The 19215-nt window shown below is 48.0% G+C and overlaps 1 protein-coding gene across 5 annotated transcripts in view; it reads left to right on the plus strand.

Moving 5' to 3' along the window:
- SRGAP3 (SLIT-ROBO Rho GTPase activating protein 3) overlaps positions 1-19215 on the plus strand; it is a 251736-nt gene that overhangs the window by 155401 nt on the left and 77120 nt on the right. For all 5 annotated transcript variants that reach the window (XR_009542706.1, XM_060161300.1, XM_060161301.1 and 2 more), the window contains exons 4-5: positions 4416-4478; positions 17211-17396. Coding sequence is in view for 4 of the 5 variants with exons in the window: in XM_060161300.1 (XP_060017283.1) it covers positions 4416-4478; positions 17211-17396 (249 nt within the window). In the remaining variant the exon portion in view is untranslated. The remainder of the gene's footprint in view (positions 1-4415; positions 4479-17210; positions 17397-19215) is intronic.

Raw genomic sequence — 19215 nt, forward strand, 5'->3', positions numbered from 1 at the left:
AATTCAACTTTGAATTCCCTTTTCTGGGCAACTTCCTAGCCTTGCCCCTGGCATCCAGTGGGTATTGATTCAGCCTGTACCACTGTTTCCCAAGCTCTTTGCCTGTGCCTGGTATGATACCAGTGCTGTCATGTGCGTCATCTTTTTTCATCCTTACAGGGACTTCATGACACTTGTGACATCGTCCCACTTTTACAGATAAGGAAACTAAGTCTTAGAGGAACTGTCACTGGATTCATTCATAGGTTCACTCAACAAACATACTTAATGAACACCCACTATGCGACAGGCTCTACGGCTTGCCGGGAAGAGTGGGGAGGTGAGACATTGCAGATTGGGTACCTGGGAAGCTGACTCTGAGGCCTGAATTTAACATCTTAGCAGAATGATTAGGGAGTGTATTTGGGATCCACCCCCTAGGGAGGGCGGGGGAGGAAGCTGAGTGAAGCTAAGCTATAGTGCAGGCAGGCTTACTTAAGGTCTTAGCCAGCCCTACGGGGAGTTCTAAAGAGAGCACAACCCTTTAGAGCTGTCCAGGTTGAGACAGGAGAGACCAGCCTCTATGCCCCACATAGATCCATCTTTGGATGAGGTGTCGGTCTTTGGAGGGCTTGTCACCACATCCTCTGATGCCATCCCTGAAGCTTTCTCTTGGCTGGGGGCTGTCTGCTGCCAGCCGTCCCAGCAGCTGGGGGATATGAGCATCTACCACCAGACAGAAAGTCTCTTTGCCCTCATGGGGTTTACCTTCAAGTGGGGGAAACAAATGACAAATGAATAAACAAGTAAACAAGCAAGATCACTGCACTTCCCTTTATAAATGCAAAGAAGGACAGTAACGGGCACTCATTTTACAGGCGAGGAAGCGAAGATGCTGAGAGGTAAAATGGTTTAAAGTCCTGTCTCCAATCCCGGTCTCTGTGGCTCTGAAATTCAGCCCTCTCCACCCCATAACCAGACCTCTGCCAGTTGTATGGAGCCTTGAAAGTCAAGCTAAAGAGCTGGGTCTTGATCCCATAGGCACTGAGGCAGCCTTAGAGGGACACAGTAAAATGCATTTCTAGGAAATGACATTGGAATGGGCATGCAGAATCGGGAACCAGAGTCAGGACTTTGTTGAGGGGCGGCTTCACGAATCTGGGTCCTGCAACGATGACATTGCTTGCTCTGGGACTGGTGATGGGAAATGCATCCATTAGGTTGCTTTGGGCTGCCAATGGCAGGAAACCCAGCTTTAAGTAGCTTAACTAGTAAATCCACAGAAGTAGAAGTTCACCAGTAGGCAGGCTGTGGGTTCAGTTCAACCAGTTTCTCTGGAGGTCATTAGCAGCTAGGTTTCTTGTTCTGCCACCCAAGGCGGCTTCCTCTCCTGGTCCTAAGAGGCCTGGTGGTAGCCACTGGGGCTCCCTGCTTTTTTGCTAGCACTCAGTAGGAAAGCTGAAATTCCCCTCAACCTTCTAAGTCCTCTTCCATGCAGTTGTCAAATACTCACCCCCAGACTAACAACACATACAGAATCTACCATCTTGAGTCGGGATGGGGGTCAGCGATGTCCTGGAAAGAATTTGGCTGGAGGGATGAAAGCAGGGCCAAATTCACGTCTCTGTTAGGAAGCAGGAAGGGCAAGAATGGATAGTGGGGAGGGAACGGGTATAGCCTGCTGCAGAAAACAAAGGACTGGGTGGTTCGAAGGCAGGATGCACTGACAGGTTGGATTGAGGACGGGGGATTTTTTAAAAAGTGTCAAAAATAGCTCCAAATTTCCAGTTGCCATGTCTGGGAAGATATTATCCCATTGACTGAACTTGAGGAGATGGAGGAGAAGTCACAACTTTGTTTTGGATAATTTGAATTTGATGTGATGAGGCGCCATCCAAACTGTACTGTTTTGCAACAGCTGAAGATATGGGTCTTTGAGGTCATGCAGGATGGAGCCCGAGAAGTGGGAGCTGAAGTCAGCAGTGCGTGGGGAGCCGGCTGGGGCTGAGCTGAGAAGGCTGGACTCTTCCGAGCAGAGCTGCTTCTAGAAATTTTTCTGACAGGGGTCCCTGCCCACGTGCATGGTGACAGAGTACAGTGATGTTCACTGTCTCATTGTTTGGAATATTAAGAGACTGGAGACAACCTGCTAGTTAATTAGTTACGATACATCTGGTGTATGGAACCCCGAGCAGCTATTAGAAAAAGAGGATGCAAGAGCTACGTGTCCTGTCAAGGAACAATCTCTCAGTTATATTGTTAGGTGGAAAAAAGCAAGAAACAAAGGCTTGTATAGAATACTTTCATTTGTGTTAAAAAAAAAACCAGACACTATCCAACTGTATGCATGTATATTCATCGACTGTTTCTGGAAGGTATCAGAAGAAACTTAATAGCACTTGCCTCTGGGTGGGGTTCTGGGAGCCCAGGACACTTACTTTTCACTTTTTACCTTGCTGACTGTTAGAGTTCCTTTAACCGTGTGCATTTATTACCTATCAAAAAAGTTGGATCATAAAAACAAATACGTGAGAATCTGAATCTTGGGTGTCAGAGATATTGGCCAGACCGAGGACCAAGAGGAGGCCATTGGAGGGTGTCAGAGAGTCCGAGGCAAATGTCAGGGGGAGGGGCCACAGGTGAGGCTGAGGTACCGGCTGAGACTCAGGGAGAATGGAAGGAGATGGGGACAGCTCCTTGGGCTCATCGAGCACCTCTGTAGATGCCCAGGATGCGACCGAAGATTCTCCCGGAGCTCTGCACAGAAAGTTCTGCCGAGACTCTACTGTGCTTTTGGATTGGGTCTCCTTGCTTTAGTCGCCAGAGCTGGAGGGAGGTCTAAACAGATCTCTGCAATTGCCCTGGAGTCCTTGCTATCTCTTAGGAGATCTAAGAGATCTCCTGTAGGGACTGCCTTCACATGGGTGATTCTTGGCCATCCAGGGCCAGAAGCTGAGAGGAAGGCAGTGGGCCAGGTGAAGAGCCTGGGAAGGCATCATGTCTGATACTGAGCCTTCCTCAGCGACCTCAGAGTCCGGGGACTCTGACCTGTGAAGGAGCCAGAGGAAGGCCAGTCAGCCGCTGGCCATGCTTGAGGCTGAGGGAGCTGAGAGAGAGGACAGGATGACTCAGCTGTCAGGGGCCAAGAGCAGGGCTTCCATTGTCAATACAGAAGTTTCATATGATGGCCTGGGCAAACAGGGAGAGCATTTCCCCTCCCCCTAATAATAATAATAACACAGTCATCCCTCAATATGGGGGGGGATTGGCTCCAGGACCCGCCCCCCCCACGTGATACCAAAATCCAACAATGCTCAAAGTCCCTTGTATAAAATGGCATAGTATTTGCATATAATTATGCACATTCTCCCATATACTTTAAATCATCTCTAGACTACTTATAATACCTAATACAGTGTAAACACTATGTTAATAGTTACAAATACACTGTAAATGCTATATGTAAATAGTTGGCAGTAGAGTACAAGACAAATTCAAGTTTTGCTTTTTGGAACTCTCTGGAATTTTTTTTCAAATATTTTCTATCTGCAGTTGGTTGAATCCTTGGATGCAGAACACATGGATATGGAGGGATGACTGTAATAATAATAATATGCAAAATAACAGAATCCTGGAATCTTCAGGCTGGAGGGAACCTGGAGATAATTTGTCCGTTGTTTTCTGACTCATGTCCCTCAATATACTAAATATGTATGTCACTTCATGGTTTGGATTGAGGTCAGCTAAACTTGCACCCTACAGCCCCAAAATCCATGCACGTGAGGGCATGACAGCCTCTGAAAAGTTCTGCAGTAAGAAGACCCGCCTCATTTTGTTCAAGGAGCTTTCTAAAGTTTTTTATTTTATAGATGTGAGAACTTAGGTTCCAAGGCCATGTGACTACTCGGCAGCGCAGCCAGGCAAGAACGCCGACCCCCTGCCTCAAGCGCCAGTGGGCTGTCTGTTTACCTGAGCTGCTCACTGAATTGAGAGGCTAGATCATTATTTCTCATACTGGGTTCTTTGGAACCCCAGTCTCATGAGATGTTAGTGAGTATTGAGCTAGGGACACACACTCTAGTCACATCAGCTGAAGACACCCAGAATTACAGAAAGCTGAACAGGTTGATTGGCTGTGGGGCTTCTCAGAATCTTTAATATGGTGTCTCTGTGAAACATCAAGGTAGGGAGGGGATGTGTAGGGTTCCCCAACTTATATGGCCCAGGAATTCCTGTTTTAAGGAGCCACTCTCTGTGGATTTGTTCTGTGGATGTGAGTTGAGGTATTCAGGTCTGGGTCGATGAAGTTTATGTCGTTTTCTGTACCCCTTTCCACCCCACCCCAAGCATTACTGCCCTTTCTGTGTTGAAGAGGAAATTGGTCAGTGCAGCCAGCTCCCTTCTGCCCTTCTGACGCTTGTTCTTCCATATTCCAGAGCAAGGAGATCGGCCTGCAGATGCATGAGGAGCTCCTGAAGGTCACCAATGAGCTCTACACGGTGAGTCTCGCTCAGGCTCCGCTGCTGTTTGGTATTGGGCCCCCTTTCTTCTGCACCCAGCACAGGGGGGTGGCTGACCAGAGATCTGGGGTGACCCTGGGCCTTTTTGCTGTGTCTTTTGCCTGAGTGACAGTGGGTCATCACGATGGGATGTAATGACTCACAGCCCCAGCTTCTGATTCAGTACATTTGGGGAGGGGCCCCGGGTATGTTTAATTTGTAAAAGTTCACAGAGATCCAGATTACCTGCCAGCTGTGGGAATGTATTACCTCCCAAACCTGAAGACGCAAAGCTGGAGTGGAGAGAGCGCGGGTCAGGTAGGACAGGCTGAAGCTGAGGCCCGCTCCTTACTGACTGTGGGACCTGAGGCGGGCAGGTAGCTCATCTGGGTCTCAGTATTCTCATCTGCAAAATGGAGCACTCTTCTGAGGGTCACGTGAGGGGCAGAGGGCAGGGGGTGGGGGGTGGATGAGCATGCCTCACCATCTCAGGGGAATAGTTTCAGAACATCACAATTTGGCCCAGAACTGACCTTGTTCACTGCTTAGAGGCAAGATCTAACTGGGTTTGGGATGGGTGTTAGAATCTGAGAAAGTGAGTGGATGGGGAACACAAGCACAGTGGTTATAGTGAGGGAAGTTACAGCCTGTGCTTTGAGGAGCCATGGGCTTCCGTGGGGAGGAGTGAGGAGAGGCCCAGTGACAGCCTGGGGGAGCAGGGTGGGGAGGCCCAGCAGACAGAACTACAGGCCCACCATTCCTAAGGCAATCAGGCCAGAGAAAAACTGTTATGTTTTAAGTATGTGGAGATTCCTCATAAAGCTTCTCATTAAAAGGGGAGGATTCTGCTGCTAAAATTATATTTGAAAAGCTCTGGTATGAGGGGAAGAAGAGCAGGTTGTAAGAGGCCCCTCTCTTTGGTATTGTTATCTTTCTAAGTCCATGTTCTGTGCAACCAGCAGGTGGTAGACCTCTCAGGGGCCAAGAACCTTTGCCCAAGAGCCTGTACTTCAGGTTGGAAGTCCTGCCTCAGACTCCAACCAGCTATGGGACTTTGGGCCAGGCATTCGATCTTCTGGGCCTCAGTCTCCCAATCAGTAAAATGGGGGTGAGAGTTCCTAGAGATTAGTCTATAAAAGTTGAAACACACATTTCTGTGATTCCAAGTTAAGGAGAAAAACTCGCACCCTGACAGTTTTTTAATGGATCGTTGCTTGGGGTAAAGGAAGCACTGCTGCTGGAGAAAACATATGACTTTGAGTCAGATTGGACTGTGGGGAAATCACCTTGTGGTTTACAGCACAGACTCTGGAGCTGGAGACCTGGATTCAAATACAGTTGATAAATAGAAATAATAATACCTGCTTTTTACACCCCCTTGTGAGAATTAAAGGGGATCAGATATGTAAGCATGACCAGGACAAAGAGAACCAAGAGGCGCAGCGTATCAGAGGTTCCCATGGTCCCTTCACCACTGCTATCTCCACCTCCCTGGCGAGTGTGAAGTGGACTGTGTGTTCCCACTTTAGCACCCGGTGGAGAAGCCGGGTGGTAAAGGGGCAAGGCCGGGAACCAGATGAGATGTTTCTCCTCAGAATTCTGCAGAGGGTTTGTTCCCCTGTTGAGGACCTTTTCATGTTTCTCAGGCACTTCACCTCCACAGTGTTCCAGCAACTGGGTCCACATCCAGGACCCCAGCCACTCCCACCCAGATCTCTAAGCTTTCCTCTGGGCTCCAGCTGGGCTCCCCTCCTGGGTGCTCTCTGTTCACCCCAGATTTCTCCCCTCTTGGCTCCTTTACCCCTGTAGATCCCCCGGCCTACAGCCACCCTCTTTCTTCCTCTGCTTGTCTGAGTCATACTCAGTTTTCAAACCCAGACCAAACTCCACTACCTTGAGCAAGCCGTCACCGCTGGGCCTCAAATTCCTTTGGCAGTTTAAAAAAACCCCTTATGTTATCTTGAATGTCTCCACCCTGTCTCTTCCGTTGGCACGTACACTCCCTGGAGTCAGATCTTGGTGAGAAGCACTGCGCTTAGGGCCCAAGGCCTCAGTTTGAACCCAGCTGTTTTGTCTTGGGCGAGTCACTTCAGCTCTCAGTGAAATGTGGGCTGGAAATAGAAGCTTTCTCCAGTTTGTAGGCTGGATAGGGCAGGAGGGTCAGGGAGCAGGAGGATGACACTGGTGCCCACACACGGGTGTCCCTGCTGGCCATGGGGCAGGGTGGCTGGACAGAAGTGACACTGGCCTTAGACACACAGGCCAGGCAGGCAGGCTGGTCCCTGCTTGCCATCTCCCAGCAGCCTGGCAATGGCCTTGGAGCTGGTGGGGAAGGAAGGGCCAGCCCCTCCCCACTGTCTCCTTTTGCCATGTGCTGCAGAAAAGTGAGAACACGGTGGGGCCAACAGCACCCCCTGCCCCCCACCAGGTCATTCGCTGCCTGCACTGAGTTTTCAGTAGTTGCCCAGAAATTCATTTAAATTCAGATATTTGGGGCTGCCTTCTGTGGACTTAGCACCACAGGAGACATAGCAGCCGGCCGTGAACATTTCAAGAGTTGGTATTTGAAGTGTCTTGTACCTCCTTGGTGTTCCCAGGGTACTTGTTGAAGGAGGGAGGGAAGGATCTATGAATAAGTGAAAGAAACTGGTTTTGCCTGCAAGGAGTTTAGAATCTGTGCAGGGAAATGAGAGTAAACTTGTGAACTGGTGATATCACCGCCTAAGACAGAGCCTGGCGTGTGCTGGACACCTGGACTCGGAGGGAGGGCGCCTAGCCTGTGAGCCTGGGGAAGCTGAGCCAGGTTCTCTGCAGCTGTCCCAGTAGGGCAGTGCTGGCACACAGTAGGCAATCAATACATATTCACTGAGCGAAGAAATGAGGGGTAGAGTTTGTGCATGTGTGAGAGATTGACTGAGGGTTCAGAGGGCCGGGGCTACTGTGATCAAAGGGCTGGGGCTACTGTGATCAAAGGTGAGTTCTGGGCCTGGTGCCTTTGGATGGGTAGGAATTAACAAAGCACAGGGGGACAGAGGAAGAGAAAGGGAATTCTGAGCAGGAGAGACAACACAGGATCATGGCAGAGCAAACCGATTACAGAGGGAGGTGGGTTTGAATTCCTGCTGCACCACCTCCCAGCTTGGCCAAGTCAAATATCGTCTTTGGACCTCAAAACAAGTATAATAATAACAACCATGGCCAGAATGTATCTCACACTGTATTAGATACTTTATACACATTATTTAATTGACACACATTTTACAGATAAAGAAACTGAGGCACAAAGAAGTAAAGCCTGGCTTAAGGCCTTTGTATCAGTTATCAACTGCTGCATAACAACTTCTGTCAAAACTCAGTGGCTGAAAACGACAAGCATTTATTCACTCGAGATTCTGTGTGTTGGTGATTTGGGCTGGGTTCAACTGGGGCCACTGATGTGGCTACAGTTTCCTGGCCATTGAAAAAAAGAGCCCCAAATGGGAAAACCCCAGTGCGGTTTCAAGCCTTTGTTTGTGTCACATTTGCTAATATCTCATTCCCCAAATCAAGTCACACAGCCAAGCCCAGAGCTGTGGGATGGAGAAGTAAACTGCTTGCGAAGTGACGATGCAAAGGGGCATCCCTGAGGCCATCGGGCAACTACTGTGGCCGTCTTTGCAAACAGTCCACCACAGCACCCAGTTGCTGAGGACGCTCTGGACCCCAATGCCACGCTTCGTTACTAGAGATTTGCTTTGAGCACTTTCTGGTTACCGTGCCTCGTTATGCAAGCCTTTAGATGCTCCCTCCTCCCCCAGCCCCGGAGTCATGACCACAGGGACTAAAGAGGAAATGATGTAGAGAAAGGACTGTCCAGTAAGCCCCACGTTTTTTCTCTCAATGTTTTTTAGAGGAGGTGGTACTGGGCATAATGATGATAGAGATGAATGCTTACTGCCACCTGTCTCCTACTTTAGGGAAAAGGCTTGTCTCCACCTGGGACCAGGAAGGACACAGAGAAGACGGCAGGGCTGGGCATTTTGTAGGTTCATTTGTTCGTTGGTTCATTCGTTCATTCACTCAACAAGGTTTCCCTCTGCCCAGTCCTCATCACCTTGAGGTGCCTTCCTTTCTAAAACATGCCAGTGCTTACACACACACGCACACACACACACACACACCCCCCACACACCCCCCACACCCCCACACACACCCCCACACACACCCCACACACGTCACACCTCACGTATTTTTCCCTAGGCTCCCATCAGCCTGACACAATATATAGCTCTTGATCATCGTGTATTGACCTGAGAGGAAAGAGGGCAGAGGGTGAGAATGTGGGCCAGTGTGCCAGTCTTTGCTCCAGAAGAAGCAAAACCAAAACAAAACAATAACAAAGCACTCCGTTTCCACTGTTCAGCTAAAACTACGTTCAGATTTTCAATATAGTTCTAGATCATGAAATGCACCTGTTGTGCTTTGCACTGACAAACATTGTAGCATCTGCCACCGGGCCCCTCCTGCTGGGCTCAGTAGCCCTGCTCCAGGCTCTCCCAGGCAGGGCTGCTGGGCCTGTCTTCCAAGCCCAGCACTGCTAGTGGGGCCCCTGAGACTTGGTTCAGGGTGACGTGGAGGGGGCCTGAGGAGCATCCACACCAACTGCTGCTGGTGACAGGTAGACGCCAATTGGAGTAATGAATGGGCTCTACCTTTTACCTACTCCAGCTTTGACTTGATTGTGCGCTGGGCTCAGGGGTATGAAATCAACTCTGGGCCCCCAGGCAAATTTTTGCTAAGGTGTCTCCCTCTTGATGACCACTCTCAGGGATGCAGTGGTGGAGAGAGCCTGAGATGGGACCCAGCAGCATGGGTTCTGGCCCCAGCTCCCTCCCAGGCTCACTGTGTGTCTTCCTGGACTGACATCTGTCATCACTGAGGTATAAACACTGAGGTTTCATCATGTCACTGGGCCCTATGCCATTTACTTAATAATTTTCTTTAAATTGACTCCTTTGTAAAAAAAAAACCCTCTCCCGGTCATAATTAATTCATGGGTAAGCAGCCTTGTGTACTGGAAATAGCACAGGTTTCAGAGCCAGATGGACCTGGGTTCAAGGCGCTATCACTTGTTAAACACGCTGAGCCTCAGCTCCCTAGAATATGGGAGTGTCACCACCTCATCTCTCTGGATTCTAAGAGTGAGTGGCATAGAGTATAGCACAGTGCCTGGTGAACGCCAGTGTTAAATCATTGTGTGTTTTATGAAAGGGTGAAGCATAAATATTTTTCATTTATGCTTCTAAATCTTTCCTCTCTCCTCTCCCCTACAATGCCACTAGGCCAGCCCGAGCTCTGAGAATATTTTGCCTAAAAAAGTTCAGCCACCTCCTGATCGCTCTCCTATCCTCCAGGCTTGCCGTCTATTACACATGTTACATACTCGAGCCAGTATTTTTCCTTTTTAAAAAATTGTTGAATATTTAAAGTTAGAAATAGATAATGCATGCATTTTGTAAAAAACCCGATAAACAGTACAAAAAGATACATAGTGAGAAGTATGTCTCCTGCTGCCCACCTCTCCCCCTCCTCCCATACAAGCCTGGTTACTAGTTTCTAGTTCAGCTGGTGGCTCCTTGCGGAGATATTTAATTCATCACTAAGCATACATGGACACACATATCCCGCACAAGTGGCAACAACTGGGCCTACTGTTCTGCATCTTGCTTTTGCGGTTATGTTTTGGAGATTGTTTCATATCACTAATAATTAGAGCCTCCACTTTTATATGGTGATTATCACGTGCTGGGCACTGGTCTAAATGCCCAGTGTCTTAATTCGTTTCATCCTCTGTTCACTTTTGAGGTAGGTGGTAGTATTACCACCCCATTTTAGACATGAGGGGTGCGAGGCACAGAGAGACTGGGTAGCCAGCCCAAGGTCACCCAGCGGGGGAGTGGCGGAGCCTGCTCCAAGTCTACTCCCAAAAGCTACTTACATAAATACATTCAACTAGTTATATAAACATACACATATAAATTACTTATATATATATATATTTTGGAAGGAAATGATACTTCACATTAGCAAATGAAAAACAACTTGGTATAAATAGAAAGGTTCCATAAGCTAAATGAAGAAAAAACAGGGTTAATTCTTGCCAGTGCCTTCAAAGCAGGCATTAGACATGAGAGCACCAAACTGAGTTTTTCCTCCCGATATACTCAGAAGGATTCCAAGAGAACTGAAAAGGTGTAACACCTGAAATCACCTCAGTAACACAAGCGGTTCCCGTCACACACTTTGGGAAACACTGACGCAGTGCCAGTTAGCTGGGCTCTGGTCCTCGATTTCCCCATCTGCGGCATGAAGGCACGAATCTAGAGGAACTCTGAGGCTCCTCTCAGGCTTGTATCTTCCTGCCACGCCGCCCAGGGAGGGAGACGAGGGCGCGTCTCTGACTCAGGGCAAGGCAGGCCCTGCTGGACTGTCACAGCTGCTGGCCAGGGCGTATGCCCAGTGTCATCTAGGAATGGTGGTGGTCCTAAGAAGAATGGGGGGAACAAGCTTTCCTTCTAGACAACCTCCTTCCCCGCCTCAGCTCTCCTGCGTGGACATTCCTTCACTCACTCAGCAGACGTTTACTGATCATCATTGTGTCGAGAGCATGGGATGTGGCTACGCCATGTGACAAGTGTCAGTGGGGATATGGACACGGTGTGAATGGAGAAGAGATGGCATTGGATTTGGAGCTGAATGACAGTGGAGTTTCCCAGGTGGAGAGCAAGGCAGAGAAGCAGGAAGCCGGGTACGGGGAGCAGCCCCTGTTCAGCCGGTCAGTGTTTGTGAGTCAGGCACTAAGTGTGGCCAGTCGAGACCAGGATTGATCCTGGGTAGTGGGGAAGCTAGCGGGGAAGGAAGTCTGCCTTTTGGGACTCATTCAGTAGCAAGAGACGGAAAGCCAGGAAAACCTGACATATCTAAAAATGGCAATTTATTGAATCTCGGAGGCTGACACACTTGTTTCATTGTCTGTCTCCCCAGTAGACTGAATAATCTGAGGGCAGAGGTCCTATCTGCCTTCCACGCAGTACTGTTGGCAGCACCTGGTATATCATACCTGCATGTAATAAGCTGTTCGATGAATATTTAATGATTGAAGGTGTAGCCACTCCGCCCACCAATACACTCACCAGATCAGAGGCAGCAGAACTGCGTCTCCTCCATTTTATCCTATTCCCTCCCTCACTTTTCCTTCTTCCTTCTGTCTTCCTTCCCCCTCCTTTCCTTTCCCTCCCTCCCTTCCCTCCATCCTCCCCTCCCTTATTTGGTGTTGTTTTCCTCTGCAGGAGGCTTCTCCCCTGTGGTGACAAAGTTGGCCCAAGTCCATCCCTCTTCCCCACCCTCCCAAGCTCACTTTCTATCAGCTCAGCGCCCCCTAGTGGAAAGTGAACACTCCCTTCCTGGTGTTTCCAGCGGAAGCCCAGGGCTGTCTCTAATTGGCCTGGCTGGGGTCCCATCGCTGTGGCCAGATTAACATCATGCATACTGATAGGTCAGGCCTGGGTCTGCTGCCCTGTACCCAGGGATTGGGGGGTAGTGTCAGTTTCCCATGAACCACATGGAATGAGAATGGTGGAGCGGAATTTGGGGGATTTCCTCAAAGAAAATCAGGAAGATGTTCCAGAAGGAGGGGGACTGGATGATCCTACGCAGAGAGCAACAACAGATGTCTGCTGAGGGGGAGGAGCTCAGGAAGGAGGAGAAAGTGGCTCCATTGGCTGGTTTGCAAACAAACACCTGATGTTCTACCTGTAAGCTGTTCCTCAAACCTGTTTGGCTCCTGCTTCTAATGGGCTTAATGCTGACACTGCTTCCTTTGTCTGGAATAATCCATCCCCACCCCAGTCCCTGTTCACCTAGCTAATAGCTACTCTTCCTTCAAGGTTCAGTTCAGATATCACTTCCTCAGGAAGCCTTCCTTTAGCACCCTGTACCCCCCTCATCCGTGCACTTATCACACCCTGTGATAATCACTTGCATAACTGTCTGTGTCCCTACTAAGGTGTGTATTCTGTGAGGGCAGAGACCATATCTGTCTTCTACATTGTAGTGTTTCCTATAATGGCACCGAGTGCAGTAACTAGCACATAATGAACTTTTATTTTATTTATTTATTTATTTATTTATTTATTTATTTTATTTATTTATTTTATTAAATGATTGAAGGTGTAGCTGTTGCCCTACCCCCAAATATATTCAGCAGAGCAAAGGCAATAGAATCTACCTCCCCTGTTTTATCCTCCCTCCATCCCATCCATCCACCCACCCACCCACTTATCTATCCATCCATCCACCCACCCATTTATCCAGCCAGCCAGTCAGCTGTCGTCCACTCATTCATGCAAATATATATTGCTACTTGCTGGGTGCCAGTCTCTGCTCTAATACAGGGATTATGATCATGGACAACGTCCTGGCCCTCATGGACTTTGCACTGTAGTTGGGTGAGACAGTTTATAAACGTGCAAATGGAATAAGACAGTGATTATAATTTCTACAGAGAACGTAGGCCACACAGAGTGTGGGCGCTCAGACTGAAGTTTGGGTACTTCAAGGGTGTCTTTGTCATGTCCTGGCCCAGGGTCTCACCTCATACACAACTGTTGTGTGGCCTAGGGATGGCCCTTCCTGTGGGGTGGAGGAAGTGTACATGGACTGCATTGTTGAGAACCTATTTTCTAAAAACTGATCCTTTTCCTGCCCCAGCATGTCCCTGTATTAATGCTGTTAACTTCCAGATTGCCTTTGCCTTCTTTTGCATTTAAATGCAGATCTGAAGAGCTGTACAGATAGTACTTTCCTGTTTTCATGATCTGAGGGTTTGGGAAGATGCAAAAGGCAAAGTGTACACAGCAAAGGCAGCATGATCACCAGAAAAGGCAATGTCCACAGCTTGGAAGGCCCGGCCATCTGGCTTGCTGTGTGACTTAGGCCACATGCTTGCTATTTCTGGGCCTTAGTTTCTTTCAATGACAGGTTAATACACCAAAGTTTCTGGAGGGCCTCTGATAACCTATGAAACTGATTTGGGCCAAGAATAGTGGTCTCACTTACATGTTCCTATATAGTGCTTCTTAGCCTGTGCTGGACTTCTTCTGAAAGGCTCTCCCTGATAGGGTCTTGAGGGTTGGAAAGAGAAAGCCCATCTGGCAGTAAGCTGGGTGGGTGCCTCTGAGGGCCGCTCTGGAGAGCCCGGGTTGAAGACCAGGTCCCAGTGACTTGGCCTCAGCTCAGCTCCTGCATCCACTTCTGCTCCCTTCCCCACCCCAGCACTGCTGTCAGCCCGCCACTCTACAGTCACAGCTTACTGAGTTCTTTCCTAGCGCCCCTCCCTCTGGCCTTTGCCAGGCAGCACAGAGAGGTCAAGCCTCTGCCACGGTCATCCAGCAAGTGGTGGGAAGGTCAAGTTTCAAAACTGGGTCTCCTGAGTCCCTGTGGGGCAGAGGACCCTTTCATCCCTATTTCGTGGTTTCCTCTTTGGTAAAGCAGGGATGATATAGTCTACGTCACAGGGTTTTTGTGAGAAACAAGTGAGTTAATATATGTGAAGTGCTTAGAACTAGGCCTGGTGTGTAGTAAGTGGTCAGTAAGTGTTAGCTGCTATTGTTGTTATTATTGTTATCATGCTGCCTCCCAGGATTGGGGTAAAGATTAATTGAAATGCTCCTTGGTGATAATGAATAGAGAGGTTTGCAAACTCTGTGAAGTAATAGATAATTTAAAAATATTATTCAGCATCTCCTGGACTGGCAATACCGAGCAGGCTGTTCTAGACTATTGAGCTAAGGGCCTTTCATCCTGAAGCCCATGTTGCAGGTAATTAAATAAAGGAAACATCTTAGAGGATTCTGGGCATAAATAGTTAGACTCACTTCAGAGAGGTCCCTAGGTTAAGCTCTTTTGTGGCAGCTGTCTGACGTAAGTGACCCCAGTGATCAAGTTCACCATTATTCTTGGGATCAGGAATTACCAACTGGATCACATAGAGGGGGAGGAGCAAAGAAAGCAGTGGTGCCTGTGAATGTGGAGGTGTAGAGGGAAGGTTCAAGAATGGGAGAGAGGCCCGGAGACAGCCTTCAGCCGGCTTCCCGACTCTGAGCTGCGTTATGTTCCAGGAGCCATGGCTTAAAGGTGGTTGAAAGTAGGCAACTGCCTTGGTTATCTGTAAACCTGCAGTCATCCCCTTTGGCCACTAGATGTCAAGAACACATTGATCCAACACACTTTCTGGTCCATTGAGTTGTTTAGAAAGAAACTTAGAGGTATTGGCGTAAGGAGTGGATGAAATCAGCAAGAAGGGCATCTCTAGAGGCTTTAGGGCAACTGCAGATGAGCAGAGATGGGTGGGATGCAGAGAAGAAGTCTTTCCACCAAGACCCAAGAAGAAAAGTTGATTTCAGTTTTTCATTTATTGTTTTGAAACTGGGGAGGTTTTCAGGATGAAAGGAGGGAGAAACATGGTGTAGAATATTTTTTTTTTCACATTAGCTAATGTTTTTTAGAGTTTGTGAGCATTTTCCTGAAGTCAAGTGAGTAAGTTCAAGATTTTCAAACCCTCAGCCCAAATCAGGGATGTCGATGCTGGTGATGATGGTAGCAGCTAATGCTTACATGGCTTTTACTGTGTGGTTGGTATTGCCTTTAGCACCTTATAAAAAATTAACTTATTTAGTCCTCACGACAAACCTATGAGGTAGGTGCCATTATCATCCCCATTTTATACATGAGGGAGCAGATGTCAGAGAGGTTATGTGACTTGCCCAAGGTCACACAGCCGGTAAGTGGCAGCATCAGGATTCAGCCCAGACGTTTGGGCCAGAGGCCATATTCTTACCTGACATGCTCTACAATAGATGTTGCCCCCACTGACTCCTGACATATGACAAAGGGGACTTTCTTAACAACAGATCAATGCTGTGATTTCACAGTAAGAATCAGAGAGGAAGTCCTCATTTAAAAGTCTCACTTCACAGGACTTTAAATGACAGTGAATAAGGTTATAACATTGGCCAGTAATTCATTCTGAGTTCCTTGACTTAAAGGGCCTGGCTTGTCAGAAGCACATCCCATCCCGAGGCGGAAGCTTCTGCTCCATTAGCTGCTGTAATTATCCAAACAACAGGAGAAGAGGACCAACAAGGCTCAGGAGCCATGAATTCCAGAAATTTCTTGTGTTTCTTAGCATAGAAAGATGGTCATAAACTTGATATTGCAAAGGGAAGTGTACTCCTAGTTGGGGACTGGGAGATAGAATACTGTTGGTATGGGCCTGGCCCAGCTTGCTCTAAGGCTGCCCCAAATACTCACATCTGAGGAACAAATGGTAATGAATTAAGGAACCGGTATGATATGATAGAATTAAAAGTCTGAGACCAGATTTTTAATGTGGTTAGATATACACTTACTATATGACCCTCCATTCCACTCCTAGGTATTTACCCAAGAGCAACGAAAACATATGTCCACATAAAGAATGGTACATGGACATTCCTAGCAGCTTTATTCGTAAGAGCCAAAAACTGCAAACAACCCCAATAACGGTCAACACGTGAACAGATAAACAAATTGTGATATAGCCATACAAGGCAATACTACTCAGCAGTAAAAAAGAATTTCTGATACATGCAACAACATGGGAGAATCTCAAAAAAATTATGCTGAGTGAGCAAGGGTAGGTGTAAAAGAGTTTATACTCGATGGGTCCATGTACATGAAGTTCTAGAACACACAAAAGCAATCTACAGTGACAGAAAGCAAATCGGTGATTGCCTGTGGCTGGGGTAAGGGGTGGGGATCGACTGGAAAGGGTCAAGAGGGATCTTTTTGGTGTGATGGGAGTGTTCTGTATCTTGATGGTGATGATGATCCCATGGATGTAAAGTCTGGAAACTATGCTGATAATACTGTATGATCTTGGATAAGTCACCCTGTCCTTCTGGGCCTTAGTTTCCCTATTTGTAAAATTTGGTGGTTGGATTAGACGATGTATAGGATTCCTTCTGACTCAAAAATTCCCTTGATATAACAATATCCAACTCTTAATGTGGAAGTAGAGTAGCAAAGTGCAATTTTCTTTATAGGAATTCATTTTATAGCCAAGGATGAGTTTATTTCTGAGAGCATAGAATATCTATTAGGTTACCCAATAATATTCCTTTGGGGAACAGAGCCATTTACAGGCCAATTTTACTCAAGGAAACAGCTGAGATAACGATTTGTGTGTAAGAAGGATGTTCCCATAGAAATCCCGCGGGTACCTGAGGAGGGCCTTTTCCAGCGACACTGTGGGGAGGGAGTAGGACACAAGAGACACAGCTGGCAGGGCCGGAGAGGGCAGCTGAAGAAGGCCGTGTTCACCATATCACCTCTGACAGCCCCAAAATGCCCGGGGCCTGTGGTGGCCCTTTTAAATTTCCTCTTTACTGGTCCATTCCTGGCACTTAGTAATCACTTAATGATGTTGTTGATGATGATGATGATGAAACTGCTGCTGCTGCTGCTGATCATCATTTCCAGTCCTCAGACCGTCTGTGCAAAAGTAAAGGGCTGTGGGATTTCAGAGCATGTCATGGGAAGAGGGCTGGGACAGAGCTGACTGGAACACAGAACTTGGAAGGGGGCTGCCAGCGCTAGGGCCACCCTTGCTGGGCCATAACAGCCTGTTGATTTCCCACACTCATGTGTCTCCAGGTCATGAAAACCTACCACATGTACCATGCGGAGAGCATCAGTGCGGAAAGCAAGCTGAAGGAGGCTGAGAAGCAGGAGGAGAAGCAGTTCAACAAGTCGGGAGACCTCAGCATGAACCTGCTCCGGCATGAGGACCGGCCCCAGCGCCGTAGCTCCGTGAAGAAGATTGAGAAGATGAAGGAGAAGGCGAGTGAAGGCCCCGGGTATCGGGGTGGGAAGGAAGGGGAGGGCCAGGCTCCCCACAGCCTCAGCCTCCGCCTCCGCACCCTGAGGGACTAGGGCTGGAATAATGCTGCCAGCGTCTGCTGTCTTGGAGGTCAGTGTCACGGTGGAGGCAGGGCTGGCCATGCCTCTGCTCACATTTGTTAGGCCTCAGGCGAGGGTCAACAGCAGGAGAGGCACTCAGCTGGCAAGACAGCTGAACTGCGATGAGACTCTCGCCCAGCGAGCACATTCTGGCAAGAATCACCAGGGCCTGCCCTGGACGTCAGTTTAGTGGCCGGGGGGCTGATTGGGACTTCGTGTGTCCCAACAAGAGGGAACGGCGCTGGCGTACCAACCAGCACCTGGGAACCAGGTAAAGAACCATTCTGAAGAAATTGCCATCGCCAAGCCAAAGCTGGGCCAGTGAGAATCCTTGTGTGTTGGTGCTGGGAAAGTGCTTTGGTAGGGCATGGTGAAAGTGCTAGTTTTGGAGTCAGGCTGAGTTTTGAAGATGCCACATGTACAGCGACTCTCTGACCTGCAATATTATTTTATTTATTTATTTATTTTTAAATTAGTTAATTAATTAATTTGTTTCTGGCTGCTTTGGGTGTTTGTTGCTACGCCCGCGGGCTTTCTCTAGTTGCGGCGAGCGGGGGCTACTCTCCGTTGTGGTGTGCGGGCTTCTCCTTGAGGTGGCTTCTCTTGTTGTGGAGCATGGGCTGTAGGTACACGGGCTTCAGTAGTTGTGACACGCGGGCTCAGTAGTTGTGGCTTGTGGGCTCTAGAGCGCAGGCTCAGTAGTTGGGGCACATGGGCTTAGTTGCTCCGCGGCATGTGGGATCTTCCCGGACCAGGGCTCGAACCCATGTCCCCTGCATTGGCAGGCGGATTCTTAACCACTGCACCACCGGGGAAGCCCCTGACCTTTAATTTTAAAAACTGACAGTGATGGCAAACAAATCTCCTTTCTCATGTCAACTCTGATCCATTGATAGTGGCTGCCCAGAGCCCTATGCTGAGGATTGTGAGCTCTCTCGAGGCTTTAGTTAAAGACAGTGCTGTGATCAATTAATGATGTCTGTCTTGGCCAAGGAATTTAGAGGGGCAGTGTGCATGCTGCTTTTTGTCATCCTAGATTGGGTTACTTCTAAGGTTCCTTTCTTCTTAAAAAGCTATGATATTCTTGTTGAATTCTCTGCATTCATTCATTCCATGAAATCAGCAAACATTTCCTGAGCTCTTTCTATTTGCAAACATTGCATCAGATGTTTATTTGGGCTTCTATGAGACTAATTCTATGATTATATGATCCTACAGCTCTTAAAAATTATAGGAGATTGAGTGGGAACATAATCCAACAGGACCTGGGTAAGCTGGCAAAGTAACCAAAGGCAGGTAAAATAAAATTTCAGGGTAATTTCCAAAGGCAAAGAAAAATATGCTCCACAATAACCAGGCAGAGACCCAGTTAAAAAATGGGCAAAGGATTGAATAGACATACCTCTGAAGAACATATATGAGTGGCCAATAAATACATGAAAAGATGCTCAGCATCATTAGTTATTAAGGAAATGCAATTCAAAACCACAGTGAGATACCACTTCACACCCACCATGATGGCTAAGATAAAAAAGTCCGATAATCACAAGTGTCGGTGCGGGTGTAGAGAAATTGGAACCATCATACATTGCTGGAGGGAATGTAAAATGATGCAGCCACTTTGGAACATAGTCTGGAAGTCCCTCAAAATGTTAAACATAGAGTTACCATATGACTCAGCAGTTCCACTCCTAGGTAT

Source organism: Lagenorhynchus albirostris, chromosome 10 (genome assembly GCF_949774975.1).
Source record: "Lagenorhynchus albirostris chromosome 10, mLagAlb1.1, whole genome shotgun sequence".
In the NCBI taxonomy this organism is placed as follows: domain Eukaryota; kingdom Metazoa; phylum Chordata; class Mammalia; order Artiodactyla; family Delphinidae; genus Lagenorhynchus; species Lagenorhynchus albirostris.